This window comes from Artemia franciscana, chromosome 18 (genome assembly GCF_032884065.1).
Source record: "Artemia franciscana chromosome 18, ASM3288406v1, whole genome shotgun sequence".
NCBI lineage: Eukaryota > Metazoa > Arthropoda > Branchiopoda > Anostraca > Artemiidae > Artemia > Artemia franciscana.
Genome location: NC_088880.1, coordinates 6,381,170 through 6,403,420, shown reverse-complemented (window position 1 = coordinate 6,403,420; position 22,251 = coordinate 6,381,170). Strand labels below are relative to the sequence as shown.

At 34.4% G+C, this 22,251-nt stretch overlaps 1 protein-coding gene across 11 annotated transcripts in view; it reads right to left on the bottom strand.

The window, feature by feature from the left end:
• The window catches only part of LOC136038539 (extended synaptotagmin-2-like), a 210,858-nt gene that overhangs the window by 142,539 nt on the left and 46,068 nt on the right, over positions 1-22,251 (bottom strand). For 5 of the 11 annotated variants that reach the window (XM_065721656.1, XM_065721652.1, XM_065721650.1 and 2 more), the window contains exons 2-3: positions 8,610-8,785; positions 4,571-4,741 (exon numbers count right to left, since the gene is read on the bottom strand). In XM_065721656.1, the coding sequence (XP_065577728.1) occupies positions 4,571-4,741; positions 8,610-8,771 (333 nt within the window). In that variant the 5' untranslated portion in view covers positions 8,772-8,785. The other 6 variants (XM_065721657.1, XM_065721653.1, XM_065721655.1 and 3 more) reach the window with 4 other exon arrangements.

Sequence of the window (22,251 nt, the reverse complement as noted above, 5' to 3'; positions counted from 1 at the left end):
GGGGAAGAGGGCTGGTGGCCAAGGCCCCCTCAAAACCATTAATTTCCTTGAATTTCTGGGCACTTTTTATTCAAAATACCAAATTATTTTTCTTCATTATTGCTCCTCTTCCCTTCCCTCCTCCCAAAAAAAGTTTGTTCGTCCATGTTTGCATTGAAAATAAAGCTGATAGCATTTAGAAATTGTTCATTCAGTTCCGCAATATGGCAACAATTACACTAAAAATGGAACTGCTAGAAAAATCAGGTTGACCCATGAGAAACCAACGTTATCTATCATAATCCACGAAACAATAAAGATAGTTATAAAGATATTCATAAAAATAGTTATTGATTTTTACCTTTAGTTTAGATTGAGCAGAAAATAAAACAAGCATTTTTGCCAAAAAGGTACAACCCACATTTCATATAACATTCTTTTGAATTACAGTCAGGAACAATGAGATTTTCTTGCGCTCAAAAAATCTCAGATTGAGTGTGCATAAACTGAGGTTTCTTATTGAAATCCAAATTTTAATAAATCAAGACATAATTGAAAAAATTGGAATAGCGAATTTTCACTCCTTTTTGGTAGCGCTACCCTCTCCATGGGGGCTTTAGTCGTTTTTAGCTCATATAAGTCCCGTGCTTCTTTAATAAGCTCCCTTTTGGAGCTTTTACTACTTTTTGAAGTAGTGAAGGAAAAATTAAAAGATCCAGCGCCAGACTTCACAGCCCCCACTTGATTGCTGATCTCTATTTCGGGGCCCTTCAGCCATGAAGCGCAATGCCTAGTTGAGGGTGAGCCATCCTTTGCTTTCGAACAAACTCTCTGAGCAGCAGTGTACTGTGAATGCACTTGACCTATATCAGCTTGTAATTTCCAATTAACGAACGGAGAAGGGGGTTCTAAATCACAATCAATGAGCTTCCCGATACGAAAATGAATTAAAATACCTTATAATATAATTAAAATACCTAATATATATATTAAATATATATATAATTAAAATATATAATATATTAAAATATATTAAAATATATTTTATTATTTTAATATATTTTATTAAAATATATATTAATATATTAAAATATAATTAAAATATATAATATATATAATATATATTAATAATATATATAATTAAATACCTATTTAATTATATTATATAATATAATTAAAATGAATTAAAATACCTTATAATATAATATCTTCATCTCATCTCAAAAGTTCAGTAACAAAAACAGTTTATTGTAACATCTCTTTAAATTAATTATTTAAACATTAATTATAATTCATATTTTACAATTATATTATATTAACTATAATTAATTGAAATTAAATATTATAAATTAATTAAATATTAAATTACTTGCTTTTTGGCGTCTAACCTGTGGAATGAAGCAAGCACTTAAAAATATACTAATACAGACAACTTTATCTCCTGAATTCAACAGGAAGGTCCATGCTGCAATAATGGAGCGTCTTTATATAGAGATCCCGTAGAATTCCCGACAGGGGATCCAGGGGTTCTTATTCTTAGCACCTTCAGAAGAAAATTTTTAAATAGCTGGAAATTAGAATTTGCTGATTTTGATTATCCCCACCCTCCAATCAATGTGTCTCTTTTCTGATATAAAAATCAAACAGGAACAACTCGCTAGTATCCGTCGATGGTAGTTCTATTTTTGTTGCTTTTTTGTTTTTTTTTATTTTGGGCAAATCGTGGATATTGGCAAATGACTCGCTTTATCGTTGTTAGGTATTTGTTTTAATTCTTATGATTTTTGGCTTTTATTGAATTTTATTTACCTTATAATTTTTTGGATTTTTCATTGGTTTTTTGTTTTTTCACATTGACTTTCCTTGTTTGTTTTGTCGGTCTTTTGTTCGGCATTTTCCTTGAATATAATATTTTGTTTGCGCTGGTTGTCATCTCAAAATATTCGCTTTGTGTTTTCCCAGTATTCTCGTTTGGCCTTAAAAAAACCCTTTTTGATCTTTTTCATTCTTATATTATGGCAGGCTAATGTCGCTTAAGAAATTAACAAAAGTAGAATTCATTTTCCAGTCTATAAAGCGAAACTTTGATAAATCTACAGGATAGGGTCTTAGTTTTTTCTATTTATCAGAAGATTATTTTTTATTAATCTATTTTTTCGACTACTCAATAGCTCATTTATTCTTTCCTGCAAAACTAGAAAAGATGAAAAAAGCAATTGTGAATTTACCATAAACTATGAATATACACAATTTTGTGGTTATTAATGTGTTCTTAAATTGATTGCTATGTTACGCTCCGCTGTGATGCTTAATCGGTTGCTATGGTTATTTAGTTCTTAATCGGTTGCTATGGCCCTAAGTTGTTGCCCTTTTTTATTAAAGAAGGAAAAACTCTTGCCTATTAACCTATTCATGCATGATAAAGTAAGCCATTTTATTCGGGCAAAGGTGAACTGAAGTTAGAAAAAAACAGGCTTATGAATCTTTCCGTAAATAATAAAAATATAAGATAGTTTATCTATTTTTGTAGATCATAGCTAATATAGATGGCTCTCAAATAGTGCTTTTTGCATCAAGGAAGAAGAGCTTCCTGATCCGTTCATATATGACAAATGGAATTATTTCTATCTTCTCCGAACGTTTTTGAAGAAAATACCCATTGATTTGGGTTGGCCAGAAGTTCTAATTCCAAGTTCAGGTTCATATTATTATTTTTAATGATCACAAGTAAATAAATAAAAAATACAGTTTTGCGCTGGAGAAAAATTAATAGATAAATTTCGTTTTAATTATTCATTTGCGGTGAGCCAAAATCAAAAGATACATTAATTCAAAAACGGTCAGAAATTAAATAAAAAAAATTTCAACTGAAAGTAAGCAGCGACATTAAAACTTGAAACGAACAGAAACTATTTCGTATATGAAAGGGGCTGTCCCCTCCTGAATGCCTGACCCTTTACGCTATAGTTTGACTCTTTCTCAGAACTCTACTTTTAAAACAGTAAAAAACTGATGCAATGCAAATGCAGCCAGAATTGAGAAAAATATAAAGAACCAAATAAACCAAAATACTAAAGCGTCTAAGAAATGTCTAAGAAAATCTTGTAAATATGGCTAGAATTAAAAAAAAAATAAAAGACCAAAAGACACAGATACCTTTTATAATCAAGTACATTCACGATTTTTAAATGAATAAGATGTCAAATATCAAAAGGAAAGATCCACATATCAAACGATGTTAAATAGTCACTGAATAGTCAAAATGAATAATCAACACGCATATTCTGCTACACCTACTACCAAAAAAAAACTACAGCACCAAGAGGCCTGAGAACAACGCAGCAAGACATGGTCCTCCTCCATCTCAATCTATTCAACACCTCCCTCTTTACACCCTCCCAGACAATTCCCAGTTCCCTTAAATCTTTCCTACCGACAACCTACCACCCTAGCCGGGGAAAACCTGCTCTTCGTTTGGCCCTAGACGGTTGGCTGAAAGGACAATCTTTAGCAATCTGTCATCCTTTATCCGCATAACGTGCCCGAGCCATCTCAACCTTTTCCTCATTATAGCCATGATGGAGCCACACTTTTCGTACAACCTACTCTTTGGGATGCGAGCAGTCAGTCGGGTACCCAAAACAAACCGTAGGCAATTCAGCATGTTGTTTTAAACGAAGTAGTTCTGCCATGCATTCAAGTAGGCAAGTCAATATAATGACAAAGCTTCTTGTAACATCTTCCAATTATACCAAAGGAACTTAGAAATATCTAAGTAAAGCTTGTAAATACGGCTAGAATTGAGAAAGGTACAAAAGAACAAATAGACCAAAATGTTAAGAAAAGTCTAAGAAATGTCTAAGAAAAGCTTGTAAATACGGCAAGAATTGAGAAAAATACCAAAACACTCAGCTACATTTTATAATCACGTATATACGCGATTTTTTCTCTATGGCTTGAAAAGTGATGTTCAGATAATTTTAAAAGAGTTTTGGTAATTTAGGATAATTTAGTATATTTAAAAAATAATTTTAAGATAATTTCAGAACGGCATCCCGTTAGAAAAAAAGCATGCGGCATCGAACTTGACCGTCCATACCGGCGGTGCTGATCTCCGTTTCGTGGCCCTTCATCTAGGAAGTACAATGGGGGCAGGAGGCTAGCCATCCTGTGCTTTACCGCAACCTTCCTATTTGCGTTCCCCAGGTACCCATTTGGAGCTGGGTCGACTCTGCCTGAGGCTACAGATTTTGACACCCATCCCGAACAACGTGACCCCTTTAACGGTATTCCGTTACAGCCTTCTTTTAAATGAATATTTAACGGGTATATCTAGCCTCAGAGTTAAAATAGTTGAATTATCAGCTGCAAACCGCCAATAGCACACCTTCGTTAATAAATTATTGTATTAATAATGCGTTAATAATGTAGTTATTAACCTTCGTTAATAAATACAGCACCAAAATTCAAGCCACAATTTTCACCAAAATTAATGTAACATAGATAAAAAATTGATTTTGGAGTGTACCTTTGGATCATCAAAGAGAAAAAAAAACAAGTAATGATATAAAAATAAAATATGGTCACTTACCCAAGAAGGTAAGTCCACTACACGAGCTTTTATTATATCACTTTCATCAATGAAGTTGGCAAGGCGAGCACTATTCATTCGGAAATCTCTTTCTTTTCTCCACTGCTCCCGCACAGCCGTTAAGCCTGCAGCGCCAACTATCCAAACCAGACTCATCCGAAAATAACCAGCCTGTAAAAAATATACATAAAATCGTCATCTTCATTTTATGAGATGAGAGAAAAATATGGAGACAAAGCGATGAAATAAGACAGAGCACCATGTTTTTTACATGTTTTTATATTTTTATTAAGACAAGTCTCATGGAATTTGACCACTAAGAAATTAGGGCCTGATTTGCTACTTGTTAACTATTTGCCTAGTTTCTCCCTAGAGTTGTGTCAGTAGAATCTCCTTTTAAAGACACCAGCAGACAGGTTTTCGGGAATAATCTCCCTCGGGAAACCATTACAAATAGAGGTGTATTGTCTTTCAAAGCAATTTTTCAAGTACTCAGGGATGGGTGTCACCTCTTGTGGGTAACCTGACCGTTGTCGTGTTTCCGCGTGTTCACCACATTGGCATGGCAGGGATAGAGCTGATGAGAAATGAATTTACCAAAAGACGAAGTTACCCAACTCTTTTGGTAGTTTCACCCTTGAGGATGAAGTTGGGATGTTAACCCTAAATTATATGCTTCTTAGACTTGGATGCACTGAGGCTGACCATCCAATCATCAGGCCACTCTTCTATCTCCAGGAGATCCGATTGTACAGACATGCAAGCTTGTACAGGGTCATCATGCTGACAGACAGCTGCATGGACTGTCATATCGTGAACAGATGGTGCAGAGGCTTAAGTGATACAGAGCCCTGTCATGTCGATATTCACTCATAGAAATCTAGGCCCCAGGATACTCCCGAAAGGACCCTAGCCTCTACTCGTTACTCCTCGAAAGTTAAATGGCGAGTAAGATGAGTCTGAAGTACACAGCCGAAAATTCTATATACTTGGGGCTTTTCTGACCGGACCATTGCTGAATTCTTCACAAGATTTCGTGATATCAAAAGATAGCAGCCTCACATCGTACTCTTGGATCAGAAGTTTGATCCATTCCTGATTCTGGGCATTAAGGCAGTCAAGTATCCAGCCCCACTACTTATATTCTTACTGCGCCTATTCCTACAGCTACTGATTTTACCATGACTAGTACTACTATGATGACTGTTGCTACTTCTACCATTAATAATATTCCCACCTTGAGAGCCGATAAGCAATGGTTCCGACCGGTGCGAGTCATTTGGATCTATAGGTAATTTACCCATGCCCTTGATTCTTATAAAAAATTCTGCATACCAGGCTGCTAAAAATAAGGGACTGGTATGCCACAAGTCAGCCATTTACCTAAGTTATCTCCCAAGAAGCGTGTCTGTCCGACTTCCTTTTAAGGGAATCAACAAACAGCTTTTCAGGGATAACATCCTTCGGTACAGCATTTCAAATTGAGGTGCAGCGTCCCTCAAAGCTGTTCTTCCGATCCTCAGTGAGGGTTTTCTCCTCTTACACGTAGTCCTCCCGTGCACTTTTCCTATGTATTTGCCGTAGCACGTAACACACTTGCTCTTTAATTCTTGTGGGTTTCCTTTCCTAATTTTTCTTGTGCTAAACCTAAATCTGCTTTTGAAGAAGAAAACAACAAAGATTCAACGACGTTTGCATTACTAAAGATATTTAAGAAAAGAGGGCTTCCGGGCCCGGACACCCATGGCATATCATCATTTCTACAATTTTTACCATTTTCCCGTATTACCAAGTGATATAATGTGCTTATAACAAAAAAAATCGAACGGTTAGTCAAAGAGACTAGTCAAGAAAAATTGTGGCGTAGGAACTTGTACTTTTTGTGCTCCTCCCCCCCCCCGCACCGAAGGCTCAGATCCGTGAACATCTACGCTGTTAATTAATTTTTCGCTTCAACGACTTGGGATGCGTGGTTCAATTATCAAAGCTATACTACATAACAAAATCTTTAAACATCTTCAGTCATATGATTTTACCCAGCCCAGGGATATATTTAATATGAAATTCGGAATTTTCAGGAAGTCCTGGGCACCTTCTATTCAAATATAAAATATTTCCTATCCCCCCCCCCTCCAGGCAAAACATCTTGCGATCTTCTGTGGGCAATTTAGTAGAGCTATTCCAAAGATATGGAAATTTTTTTTTTCATCTAGAGGCATAACCAAGTGACCTATAGTGCTCTCGTATATTATTAAATAAAAAAAAACAAGTTTTTTTTAAATGAAAGTAAGGAGCAACGTTAAAACTAAAAAGTTTTAACTTTTTACTAAAGCTTAGATTTTGTCCCAATTCCTTAAGAATGACCTCTGAATCACAAAGGCCGTAGAATAAATAGTTGAGATTACTAAAAATACGTTAGCGTAAAGAGTGAGGTATAACGAGGAGGTAAACCCCTCATATGCGTAATAATTTTTGTTCATTTTAAGTTTTAATGCTGCTCCTTACTTTCAGTAGAAAAAACATTTCATATTTATTTTTTCGTTGCTTTTTCAAATAATGCTAGAAAATCCTGCGCCCCCTTCATTGAAATTCTCTTCCCCCATGAGAAGTTTCTCCATAGAAATATCCTCCCACGTAACCCACCCCCCTCAACTCTCCCCCTAAACCAAAAAATCCCCCTGAAAACGTTTGTACACCTCCCAGTAACCCTTACTATATGTAAACACAAGACAAAGTTTGTAACTTGCAGCCCCTCCCACTGGGACTGCAGGGGAGTAGGTCGCCCCTAAATACATAGTTATTAGGTTTTTCGACTATGGTGAATAAAATGGCTATCTCAGAATTTTGATCCGGTGACTTTTGGGAAAAAATGAGCGTGGTAGGGGGCCTAGGTCCCCTCCAATTTTTTTGGTCACTTAAAAAGGGCACTAGAACTTTTAGTTTCCGGTAGAATGAGCCCTCTCGCGACATTCTAGGACCACTCAGTCGATGCGATCACCCCTGGAAAAAAGTAAAAACAAAAAAAAACAAAAAAAAAAAAAAAATAAACACGCATCCGTGATCTGTCTTCTGGCAAAAAATGCGAAATTCCACATTTTTGTAGATAGGAGAATGAAACTTCTACAATAAGGTTCTCTGATACGCTGAATCTGATGGTGTGAATTTCGTTAAGATTGTATGAAATTAGGGGGTGTTTTCCCCTGTTTCCTAAAATGAGGCAAATTTTCTCAGGCTCGTAACTTTTGATGGATATAACTGATCTTGATGAAACTTATATGTTTAAAATCAGCATTAAAATTCGATTCTTTTGATGTAACTATTGGTATCAAAATTCCATTTTTTAGAGTTTCGGTTACTATTGGACCGGATCGCTCCTTACTACAGTTCGTTACCACGAACTGTTGGACTTCGACTGAACAAAAAAAATTTATTCCTTCATAAAAACTCGTCTTTGATACCTCTTCATCCTCATACTCACAAGATGAAGAACTAACTCAAAAACTTAAAAGAGAGGAGAATAGCAATAGTTTCAAAAAGGAAAATCATCAACGACAATGGGATTTGGCGATTTTAGTCCTTTTTTAGGCTAATTTAGACTACTACTACCCTTCGTTGTTGCATTCTTAACTTCTAAAGAGCTCTAAAATATAGGAGAGAGAAACAACAGCAAAATGGTGGCATCAGGAGGCCTACCAGCGTAAAGCCAAGTAGACCCCTTAGCCTGTCAAGGCTTTCCTACGCTAAACACAGGCCTACTAGTTTGCAGAATGGATCTAAAATAATTATCTAAAATGAAAAAAACACAGTTATTGGTTATAACTTATAGGGAAAGTTTAACTTTGTTTGTATTATACTGCGGGTTTAACCAAGTTTCTTTGAAACTTTCTAGTTTTTAGTGAAGTCACAAGACGCTAGGCTGTTAGTGGCGCTAGTAATTCTCGGTCGCTACATCCAGAAGTTACTCCTAACCGAAAAATAAAACTTCATAGGTCTCCCGTACTCCCTGGGTCAACTGACAAACATCATTAAAGAAACATACCATATACAAACCCAACAAGAGCGGGAAATGTTGAAGAAAACGTTTCATAATTGATTTTAGACTGCCAGTACTGACGGTTTGCGACGATGGTGTGGGTGGTTGGCTCGGCTCCTCATCTTTCACTTCTTGCACTTGAGAAGCATCGCCATTGGAAGCTGCCATACTTGTATAGAGATCTAAAATTACATTATATTAATTTTATTAATTATATTAGTATATTAGTATTAATTAGTAATAATATAAAATTAATTAATTAATTAATAATAGTTATATAATTGTATTAATTTTTGGTATTTCTACAAAAGCTCTCCAATTCGGGCAACAAAAACAGCAAAATTCTTACTTAAACAAAACAACAAATCAAAATAACAGCAAAAACTATGTTATGTTACAAGATATAACTCAATTTACCATTGCTGTGAAAGTGCTTTGAAATTTGACTCTGTTTAATTGGGTGAGACTGGTTTCACAGTTCACTTTTTGTTTTGTTTGCAACAAACCTAACCAATAAAAGATTTCCACCGCAAATGTAAAAAAAAAAAACAGACAATGCGAGAAAGAAGAATGGAAGATTCGAAACAATTTAAACTAACAGAACTCGTAATCAAAGACGTTTATAAAGGAACGTTTAATAAAGCTCAACTGATAAGAATGAAGTAGGAATTTTGTTATTTATGAATAGAATTGGTTTCCCATTTTATGCTACTATCACTAACAACGCACTGCAGCACCAAACTGAGGTCAACACAGCTACCCACGCTTCTCATCCATCTCAAATTCAGAGCTTGCCTCTTTGCAGTAGTGAGCGGGTGCCAGGTCCGGCGGGAGCCCACCAACCTCGAATCCCGGTCCCAGCACTTTTTTTTATAAACTTCTTGAAGACACACGTGCTTGTTACGTAATAGCATTTGCTTTCTAAAAGATGCAGGTGACTGGTACGTAGGAGTTTGGTTACCTCAGGATTTCTTTGGTTATTCCTTAACAGGAGATGTTAGAATTCGCTAGTCAAGATGCAAACGTTACCTTGTAGTTTTTCTTTGATTGTTTAAAAACCTACAAGGGCAAGAAAAAACCTTCAGATCCCTCCCGAGTTGGGACGTGATTCAAATTGATCATCGCCCAATGTTTTCATGCTTCATACAAGTACAACACTTTTTACCTGCAAACAAAGGATTATCCCACTATTTCCAGGAAGAAACCGTTATACAGTCTAGACGTCTATTGATTTTCAAGAAACAAAGGCATGTTATTCTTTAAACAGGACAAAAAAAGAATTTTCCCGCTATTTTCAAGAACAAAAGCGTCACGCGATCTTCTATTGATTTTCCAGTGACAAGGGCTTGCTATTCTTCTAGTGGGACAGGATAATTTTCTATCGTTCTCGGGAAGAATAAAACCGGGTAGTAGAAAGGAAATGTCATCAGTCCTATAATCGAATCTGGAATGTAATGCGTCAATATTTTTTTTTAAATGGATGATTCTAGAAATCTGAAAAAGAATTGGATTTCTGCCTATATGCTGGGGAGTCTCCATGTATATACCCCTCCCTCACCAAAAAATAGGGGACATTACACCCAAATTTAATCTAATATAACTCTCTTTATTGAATAATAGATAAAACACCACCCCATCCGATTACATAATTCTCTCACTGATAGATTGATCTCGTTTATCATGTCAAAAAATATATGCTTTTTACTGAATCTGTTATTTCAATGTACCTTTCTCTATTCTAGCAGGAGGATGAACTTACATCCGTCAAAAATTTGCATTAGAAATTAATCACCATCTGTCCCCCTCTTTACGCTATTTGTTAATCACCGTGAATAGCGCAATGCTACCTGGCTCAAACATTTCCCTAAACAGGCATTTCGGTCTTCAAGCTTAATTATCACGCGCAGGGGTAAGGGGTGAATTTCCGCGACCGCTAACGTAACGTGTTATGTTCGTTAACAGCTGCTTCGTGTGCTAAATTCCAAATAAAAAGTAATTATGAAAAGGAGCAAATATTCAGGGGGAAAGCATATTTATTTTCGCTGAAATTAAGAGAAGATGGTTAAACTGATTGAATTTTAAGCGAGGATTCTTTGTGGAAAATTGGGCATGTGTCTATTTGACTATAATAATGAATTATTACTTGAGGCCCCTCCCCCTTCATAAGGTCAAATGTAACCCTAGGATACACTCTAAAAGTTTGTTGATTGTGCGGCTTTTTCCTCTATGGTGATCTATTTATTATGTCTGTTTCTCATAAAAGGCTGCTTCTTATAAAAAAAAAAAAGAAGAATTTAGCCTAAATCAGCGAAAATTCCTAAAATTCTAGTTTGGCTACTTTTTGCTATCTTGAAAAAGGGGTTAGGTTGGGGAATGAAACAACTGTGATCAGAGTAATTGGGTCCCAACGAAGCTGTATTCTGAATTGATTGCCACACTGCGGTCTGATTTCAAATTCTTGGCCTAGAATTAAGGCATCGCAATTTTTTTAACTTGAATTATTTTTTTGCAATTTTTTTAACTTGAAATCTTTTTTCATTACCTCTTTATGAGAAGTTCTTTAATAATTGTCATTTTTTATCCTAGCGGATCGTGAAAACTATTTCGAAAGCTAATAATTTAACTTGAAGAAGGGAAAGGTTTCTAATACAGATATAGAAGCGGTGGGGTGCAATAGAGGCGACTTAAATTTAACTGGGGGTGTACAATACATGTTGAAAATAAGATATATTTTAACCATTTCAAGAAAAACTACAATTTTATTTAAATTAAGGAAAATTCGGACCAATACATCCTCCCCCGAAAAGGACAAGGGCATGCGAGAGCGCAGCCACTTCTGTAAACCCCAGTCTCACGGCGAAGTTGCCGAGCTTTCAAGACTTGTGCCATCTACAGAAGGCAAGGTTCGGGCACTTCTGCGCTTCCCAAGCCCCATGGCAGTGAAGTTACAAAGCCATTGAGACCTGTGTTCCCAATGCAAGGCGGGAATGCACCCCCCTTCAACCCTCCCCAGGGGGAGAATGCATCCCCCATGCAAGATGTAGATGCTGATTCCGACGTAAGTTAAATCACAAATATTTACTAGCAGTAAAAAATGTAGTGTTTTTCAGCATGGGAAAATAGCTACGATATTGTGAACCTTGTTCGTTGCCCCTGAGAGGCGGAGGTATAATGTAATTGCCTATCCTAAAAAATAGCTTTCATTTCAGCTTAATAAAGGGGGCCCTCTTGACAGTTTTTAAGCGGTTTTGAGGGGGCCCCTTGATCCTAAAGAAAATGGACTTTTCGCCATGCTTTAAAGCTAGAAACTTAGCATATTTCAGTATGGTAAATTCATTCTTTTAGAGAATAACTATGTTTAACTATAAGAAGTTCTCTAACATTCTGCATTCTAGAGGTTAACTTGAAGTTTCACATTAATATGTTTTTCAAGAAAGTCTTATTATACGAACAGTATTTTAGCAGCGTTTTACAGTTGAAAGGGGACCATGCCTCTAAGAAGGGGGAATTTAAGGAGTCATTAGTCCTCAAATTGATAATATATTCCCATTTAACTTAATAATATATACCTTTTCAGCTTAAAATAAATTCTTTTTACAGCATAAAATCATATGTGTTTCAAGGGAATTACAATAGTTACTCTTTTTCAGGCCGCCAATGAGGTTCCAGCTTGGATCAACCAACTACTGGTAGATGTCTTCGCGGGAGAAGAAGCGAGCGGCAAACCGACAATGGACACCAACAACCCTCTGTAAGTACGTTAAGAGTCTTTGAAGCTTGCAATAGCTGAAATGTAAAGGGGGTAACTTACCCCCATGTTTGGGCTAATTTCTGGCTCTTAAACTCTTAGCTGGTAGTATAGGGTCAACAAAACCAAACACCCACTTTGGTTCCATGTACGGAATAAGTTCGGATCATTACACGTACAGGCGGTAGTAAGATCCTTATAGCTCTGAACGGTCACTCAAGTATAAAAAAGCGACCCCTCAAACACTTACAGACTAATATTGTATTCACTTTCAGTCTAATAAAAATTCTTTTTCAGGATAAAATCAAAAGTCCTCCAATGGGTTAATAAGCTTCTATTATTTTCTAGGTTCATATACCGGCACTACTATCACAATTTCACGACAATTCATGTACGGCCCATCAGGAAAGTGAACGCAAGGGGAATTTTAGTGTGCGGGTGAGTCCTACTAGTATACCTTCCCCCAACTTTGATTTACACGCTTATGTGAGGGATCTTAGTCTTGATGCTGAATTTGTATACTTAGTTATAAGCCAATTACCATCTAGCGAGGTATAGAGGGTTGAAAATCGAGTAACCACCCCTTACAGTGACAGTGATGTGAGGGAAGCAGGACAAGGCGGTGCTGGCTCATTCCATATTTTGCCTGATTTTTATTTAGCCGATTCATTCTTGCACAATATTTATATTTTTAGGTCTGAGTGTGGAGACCCATTTAATACTATCACAAGTGGTAGTATTTACACGGATCTAGTTGACATAGCCCACTCTTATGTAAACGTTATTTTGGCCCTTCTTTAGCAATAGATTCGGGATAGGGGAGGTAGGGACACTGTTAAAGCATCCATTGCACATTTTTTTGAAAATAAAGGTGAGGTGTACTTGCATTACCTACAAACGGAGATCCAGACCCTTTACTCAGATTTACATAAGTTTGAAGACACATTTTCCGATTGGGTGAGTAGTATTTTAATAGGGGGAGAGTTACAATGATCATGGAAGCGGGGCAATAGTGTTATTTATCAAAATTTAGACGTCAATGTTAGAAAACTTAATAGGGAATTTGTTTTAAGAGGTTGGAAGGGGAGACGGGTGTAAAAATAATGCTGATTTAAAGAGTTGTAGAGGTGTAAAGCTTTTCTTTCGATAGAGAAATACAGTTTTTCAAGTATTACGCCTTGTCGCAGGGCATATACCTGAGGCAAAGGATGTTAAATTCATATAATATTATATGATTATATAATTGGACAATATGACAGTAATTGGGGGTCAGGAGCGGCATTTAATATTATTGAACCTAACTCGTGGTTAATTATTAATAATTTAGCTGAATCCATTGAAAAATGGCCTCAGGGGTTGTTATGGTTATTCACGGTCTGGTCTCATCATGGAAAATTTTCCGTAGCCGTTGTCCTCCACAGTATCTTTTATCGGAGTAAATTTATGAGAACAATTGCATTGAATTGTACTTACTGTATCATCTACAGGGTAATTAGTGATTCAAGTTCTCTTATAATTTTAAACAAGCAAATATATCCCGGTCAACCAAAATTCTTACTTTCAGCACACAATCAAGCTACAAGTAAACTCTATGGTTTTATACTACTGGATTTCGATCAAAATACATCCGAAGAGTTAAGTGTGGTTACAGACATTTTTGACAAAAAATACCGTATATCTACTCATGAATAGTAAAAAGATCATTTGTTGCCATCATGACACTGAAAAAAGTACATGAAAACATACACTTATTTTCCTTCGAGGTAAGTAAAAACTCCGGCTTAAGAAGACTATAGTCAAACACGGCATTGACAATGAACTCTTTAATCTCCTATCTGAGCTTTATTTAAATTTAACTGAAGGCAATGCCCAAGCACCAGAAGCAGTTAAGCCACGGAAAAAGTAACATCATTCATTCTTACATGTCCTAGATTTCAAAAAGAAAGGAAAAGGTTTTAAAAAACGGTTTTTTCAAGCAGGTGGTATTTTTTTTGCATTATTAATGCCAATAATCGCGGAAAATGAAAACACTGTTCTCTAGATGGCAAAACTTATAAATTAACTCCAACAAAACTCGCTCTTTCGCCAAAAGAGCACTTTGAGTATAATCTTGATAAATTAATTAACAATGAGACAATTGCTGATAATAAAAAATTAATTTTTCTCAAAATGCGCTTCGACGTATTGACAAGCAAAAACCCTACCGCAAAAGACCGATCAATGTAAGTATCATTGGTCAACTTCAACCACAAAGTTCCGAAACTCTGAAGCCACCAAAACAAGAAGAACCTTTACCAAATGTTGTAGACCTAATGCCTCAATCTTACCATGAGTAAAGTAAAAGACTCTTGGCATATATCGCTCAAAATGAACAAGTATAAATTGGGACAAAAAGAATGAAGTTATAATCCATGGCAAGAGTTAAAGTTTAATTGATCCCGTATCATGTTTAATAGCAAATCATAAAAACTTGAATCATACTATAGTCATTTGCATAAATCAAATTTTCCAAAAATCATCAAATTTTCCAAAAAATCTTATAGGGATTAAACATGTTTTTAAAAGATTAAGGGAAAATGGTCAAACATAAAAATATGTTTTGAATAGTTTTCGGAAAATACAAACACACCAATTGGCAATGATGATTTAAAAAGTATCAAACGGAAGGGTCTGCAATATCAGTGCATCACCTATTAGTGTGCAAACGGATAGCGGACCCTTCACACCGCGTTTACGTTCATAAGGGCTCAAATTTTGAAACAAGTTTATGAAAATAAAATTATTCTTTATAAATCCTACCGGACCTTATATGAATTGACAATGGAATCCCTAGATTGAGATTCACATTTATTTGAAAATGGTATAACCGAAGAAATGTTTGCAAAAACCCATGATATCCTTTTATTGGATTTGCCTGGTACTCAAAATATGACTATTGTCCAAACGGGGTCAGTACGTTCAGAGTGTACCTTTGCCAAACCATTGGAGGAAAGTTTTGCATTAGTCTCACTAAATTAATTTGAAACCTATTGAGAAATTACCCCTGATGGCAGTGTTCTATTAGATTGGCACCATGGGAACGAATCAAATAATCAACGTATTCATAACGATCCTTACATGTCCAAATACAAAAGCCTTTTGCATACCCTCGGATTTCGTCGATTATATCCAAAGCGTTAACAATAACCGTATCATTGTTAAAAGTAGCCCATCAAGTGTAAAGACTATTGGCTATGCATCTTTCAAATAGGGAAGAATATTGAATTTTTTGATCCTCTGGTTCTACCTTATACGTTCTACACACAGCAAATTAAAAACTTTCTGGAGCCAAGTTGAAAATCTATTATTCAAGTTCGGAAGCAAGTAAAAAATTAACCAAAAGCTGTGGTTATCATGCACTGATATATTTTTTTTCGATGTCACGGATATACTTACAGTAAATTTCTTAGCATTTATGGTGAAAATCCTTGATTGAACGACTTTCTAGTTGAAAATACTCTTTCATGCCTGTATAATATAATTGTCAGTGCTCTAAGATTGAAATGTTTTAAAGATGTTTGTAAACTTGTTTATTAATAAAACTTGTATGTACAAAAAATCTCTGTTTAGATTTCTTCCTCCACGCATATGTAACGATCAGAAACGATAAGTAGCAGAAGTTTGTCAGGATTCAAATTGTATTCATCTTGGCATGCAAAGTCAGGGTCATATTTCCTACATTATAACGTAACTTCATTTTATTGTATCTCTTCGTAAAGTCAATAATACTATTCTAATTCATATTATAAAATTTACATGCTTTAATTTGCTTATTGGAAGCAATGTCAAACACAAAATTTTCATGTAAAGAACGAATTTCTGTAACAGCCAAATAAAAATTAGTAGGTTTATAATCATAGTAGCCGGTATCTTTACAAAAATGTCGTTAAAGCCAGATTCTCTTATTATTCCAGCAACTGAAGCGTAGACCAGATTCTTCCTCTCAAAACAATTTAAAACCACGGCAATACCAGTTTCTTAAAAATAAACTGAAATCATGTTTTGCAACCATACCCGGGTAAGTATTTTTCAATTGATCACACTTATCATAGAGATAATTGGGACAGAAAAAACCTCTCGTACGACAGTCACAAACATCTTCAAGACAGGAATTAAAGTCTTTAATTTGCACTGCGTATTTTTCATGCAATTTACATTTACTGCAGAATCTACACTTTTCACTATAGTCATCAACAATAGTACGATTCTCACAGAATTACTAGCTGCTCAATGTACACAAATACAATGGAAATGTGTGAAACAATTTTCAATGTTGACTGTCTCACTTCTAAAAAGAAACTGACTTGCCATTGATGGAATGAATATTTTCTAGGAGTAGCAGTAATCGAATGATGTCACAAATGAAATATATTAAACTTATTTAGACAAGATTTTTCGACTTATTTCTTGTTGCCTTGCAAAATGGCCGTCTTGAACGAATTTCTAGCTACGATAGTATTCTTTGAGAAAATATTTCCTTTGAAGAGATAACTCTTGAAAATCATCACCTAGAATCAAATATTTTTCCAAAGAACAAGATTCGGCATGATTTTTTGGTTTTCAAACCCACCTATTTTTAATCCTGACTCTTCACTACCGATTATAGACTAACAGTGAATGAAGATTATTTCTTGCTAGTAACAAACTTACTCCTTTTTTATAGATTGATCCAGATCGTTGCCTTCAATATATTTCACTAATGCATTTAATCTATCTTGTAATCTTTGTATATACATTATATTCACTTTTTCTGCAGAGCATAACTGTTCTTCCGAGTTGAATCTGCTAAATCATATTACATATCTTGCATACTTCTCGTCCCATTCTAGGGTTATCCGGCAACCCCTTGTAATTTCTACTGCTACGTTAGGCACCCTGGGTTTCATTTCGCCATTGCTAGCACCTTCAATATCCAATAGAGTAAAAGCATCAATTACTAAGACATATGTCAAGAATAATATCCTCAATGATAGCACACTGAACTCTTTTTCAATACTGAGGTCAGTGAACCCTAAGCTCTAACATGTCACATGTCGTTGAGCTTCAAAACCAGTTTTTGCTGGATTATGAAGGTCCATCAGAACCAAAACAAGGCTCGTAAGTTACCACATCTTTATCTGTAAATATTGGTCCATGATCAATTTTTTTTACAGCCGGGACTTCCCGTTTGACTAGCAAACTCTCTGTCCCCGAAAATTCTCTTCAAAGTTAGACCTAAATGTTGGTATTTAAAAGTTTAAACAACTTCTCTTTAATGATGGACAACACCTTTTTCATGTGAAATTAATCTAGCTTGGTTAAATAAAATAGTATGTTCCGGGTGATTAAAGATGTGTTCTGCAAGGGCAGAATCAAAATTGTCTGTTTTTTTTCGCTTTTAAAGGGTGTTATTAATTGAGATAGAGTGCTGAGTTATCTATTCGCGAGCCGTAAATCAGTTCTTCCAATGTACCAAAGACCACATGAGCAGGGAATTCTTTAGACACCAGAGTTCTCACCTTTCGGAATTTAAGAATAAATAAGTCATATTTCGGTTTTCTCAAAAGAAAGGCCGATACTTTAGTAATTCCTGAAATACACCTTGAACCACCTTCTCAGTCACATAATCAAGCACTTAAAATACCAATTAGATCTCAATGGGTGTCTGCAAGGAATACAATTATCAAAATCGGAAATCAGATGATATAGTTCTGTGTTTTTTTCACATTGACTTTCTGCGTTTGTTTTGTTGGTTTTTTCTTCGCCATTTTCCTTGTTATTTTGTTCGTGCTAAAGAAGGGAAGCGGTTGTCCTCTCGAAATATTCGCTATGTGTGTTTTCGGTGTTCTCGTTTAGGCTTAAAAACTTAATTTTCGATTGTTTTCTTTCTTTATATAATTTGACTTTACTTCAAAAATTATACAATCGGAGACAAATTGTTATAAAGCTTCCACGAAAACACATTCGCCAACGAAACGAACTTGAAAACTTAAAACAAACAGAAATTATTTCATATATGAAGGACAAGCCCCTTCCTCGGCCCTCAATCTATATACTAAAATTTTCAATCTCTTTGAGAATACTTATCATTCAAATTCAACGGCCCTTGTGTTTGAGCAGTCTTTTTTAAAGGACTGTGACAAAAAGTCACACTTAAGCACAAAGAGCGAGGGTCGAGGAAGAGGTAGCCTCCCTCATATACGGATAAATTATATTCGTTTTCAGTTTTAATGTTGCTCCTTTCATTCAGTTGGAACTACTACTATGTGGGCCGTGTCACTCCTAACAATTCGTTACCATTAACTGTTTGATACTACCTAGGTAAGCAAAGCTATTTGACTTAATCAATCTTATCATTACCTAAAATCACCTCTTCCCCTTCACTTTTCCATTTTGATTTATAAGATTACCTAGTTTTCGATTTATCTACTTCCTGATGTAATTTTGAGTGAGTAATTTTTAATTTTTTAATACAGACACAAATGACTAAACTTTGTATTAAATTAAAGGCCTGTACAAAAAGAATATTCGATAAAATTAAAATGGTAACAATGAAATAGGAGTTTATAATGGTATAATTATAACGGTAACAATGAAGTAGGAGTTTTGCTGTTGTTTAGCTAATTTAGAATGGGAAAAGTCAAGGCAATTACCTAGTTTTTTTTACGCTTCCTGGGAAGTATAATTCTTTTTTTTATTTTATAGAGACATAAACTCGTGAAGCCTTGAATGGTTCTATAAAAGAACACTGAATAAATTTATATTGATCAGAATGAAGTAAATTATTTTACTTGTATTATTTTATTATTTGTATCATTTATATTTGTATTATTCATTTTGATTTATTATTTACAAGTAAATAATTATTATTATTTTATTTATTTATTATTTTATTTTTATTTATTATTGATTTGTATATCAGTATATTATATTTGTATTATTTATTTTAGCTAGTTTAGAAGAGGATAATGGAAGTAAATTACGTATTTTTTTTATCTGCTACGCATGGAGAAAATAAGTAATTTTTATGAATCAGTAACAAAATGTTACATAAAATGTGGAGTTACTTACTTATGTCAAATGGAGTAAACGAACATTGATAATCTAATTTTTATTTTAACAAAATAGGATTATTTCATTTCGTAGAAAAGAAATAATTTATTCATATAGCTAACTTACAATAACAATCATATTAAATTCTTACCGGGAATCACGTTTTCCAAAGACGAAGACAAAATGAAACAAAAATAAAACGAAAATATAGAAATATACACCTAAGGATAAAACTTTAGATTTAGAGAGCGATCTTACTGAATTTTCGAACAAAAATCATTTTGCATATATTTATATAGAACTTTTCATTTTTATTTGGTTTTAGGTGCATTTCTATTGTTTAATCTAGTTATATTTTCTCTTTCCGTCGATAAAATTTCCGGATGTGACACGGGAATAATTAGCCATTTAGTTTAACATATTTCATTGAGTTATTTGTTTATGTTGTTAAGTTACTTAATTAAGATATTATGTTATGCATTATGATTGCATTATTTTACTTATTGTTTAATAATCCTTTTTTAGTTATTTAAGTTTTTACTAGATTTTTAGTTCACAGGCTTAATTAAATGTTTTATCAATTAATATATATTTCTATATTTTCATTTTGTTTTGGAATAAATTTCATTATAAAACTTTTCATTTGTAAAAGGAAAGGCACAGCGGTTTCCAAAATGAATAAATAGAAAAAGAAACAAATAAAATAAATAAAAAGAAATAGAAATATATAAATAGAGATAAATAAAAAGAATTAATAAATAGAAAACAACTAAAGGGCAAAGATTAAGAGGATTTGCATCATACTACTTATTGTTTAATAATTCTTTTTGATTTATTCTAGTTTTTACTAGTTGTTTAGTTAACTGTCTTAACTAAATGTTTTACCAGTTACTATATATTTCTTTATTTTCATTTTGTTTCGGAATAAGTTTTATTATTAAACTTTTCATTTATAAAAGGAAAGGCACCGCGATTTCCACAATGAAATAAATAGAAAAAGAAATAAATAAAATAAATAAAAAGAAATAGAAATATACAAATAGAAATAAATAAAAAGAAAACAACTAAAGCGCAAAGATTAAGAGGATTTGCTCCTTGAAAATAAAAAGATTTAATTAAAGTTTTAATAAAGGCACTAGACGGTCATGAACAATCAAAGATAGGTAAATGCGAATTTGGAACATAACATGAGCGAAATACCTTTTTATACGTAAATTTCTCCAATGTTTTGGGTACTTGGGTATAATACCAAGAACATTCGAGAAGTTGGCCGAATTTAAGAACTCAGAAAACCGGTTTCATAGCCACAAAGACAAATGACGGGTGACAGAATAAACTTAGGCTCTATATATTTGCACATTAGGAGGAATGGGTCAAGTATAGCGGATCTGCATGCCTAATGTGTTAGGTACAATTATATTGCATATTATGTAGTAAGAATTGTTTTCTAACTTCACATTGTCCAAATACTTCACCTAGCCTCCCCCTACCCCCTAATGTGCAAATATATAGACCAAATTATGTATTTTCCATCTATTCTATCACCTCTTTGTCTTGTCTTACGCTAAGCTAAAAAAAACTAATGAAAAAAAGAGTTCTATAATGCGTCAGTGAATGAACAACTTCAGCAATAGGGCGTTCATCATACAAGTACCCCTTATTCATTCTTAGGGACATGAGTCCGGTGCCAAGAAGGATTAAAAAGCCATAGTTTATGAGTTAGACCAGCAGTCTCTTTAGACCAAGACCTAAGATTACCTGAATATTAATCCTAACCTAACCTAAGATTACCTGAATATTAATCCCTAGAACATTCAAAACTTAACCGGTCGCAGTTTCTCAATTCAAACACTAAGACCAGCCAAAGACTAAATGCCAAAAGCATGGGCATCGATTCAAATCCCGAAAAGGCGTCGTAAAATGACGTGTTTATATGAAAAAAGGTAAATTTCGTGACATCATAACTTTGAATAAACAAGTAATATAAGTGTAGGAAAAAAGCCCGCCTACACTTTATAATTTACATTTGGATCCAGAACAAACAATACTTCAAGTGATAAATACATATTGTCAATAGAAAACATGGTTGCCAGGTGCGTGACTCATTAAGAGACGACTTTGGTGATATTTGTTTTCCATCCCCGTCGTCAAATCGACCAATCAACCGAGCATTCCGGCGGTTTATTAATAAATATAACCAAAATTCCTATTTCGTGTTTTTCTTAGATTTACTAAATAATAGTAGCCTATCTGTTATGTCTTATTTGGCATGCTCCCAAGGGCCCCCTAACTGCGTAACAATAAATTGGGAAACTTTTTTGTTGAATCGTAGTCAAGAAGTTGTCATTAAATTGCTTATAAAAGAGTCGACCCCCCCCCTCCAAACAAGAGATATTTTGGTTAGCTCTCCACAATCAAAAGTTCAAAAGGACATACAAAATCCCTGATACGGTTCCGTATCTGGGAGTTGGGGTTGGTGGAAATAAACTAGACCATTCTTAGACATCTACTTCTTACTATAAAATCGTGCTGTCTTACTATACAAAATCGTACACTTCTTATACTATATTAAAATTCTTGTATAGTATACTTATATAGTATATATTATACTTCTTATATAGTATACTTCTTATACTATAATTAAATAAAATATACAAGTTTTATTATTTAATTTCTGAACATTTTTGAATCAATGCATGTTTTGATTTTGGCTCTCCGCAAATGAATAATTAAAATATAATTTACATATTTATTTTTTTGCTAAATGGCTTTCTCATAGTTTTGATCGAATGATTTTGAGAAAAAAAGGAGCGGGGGAGGAGGCCTAGT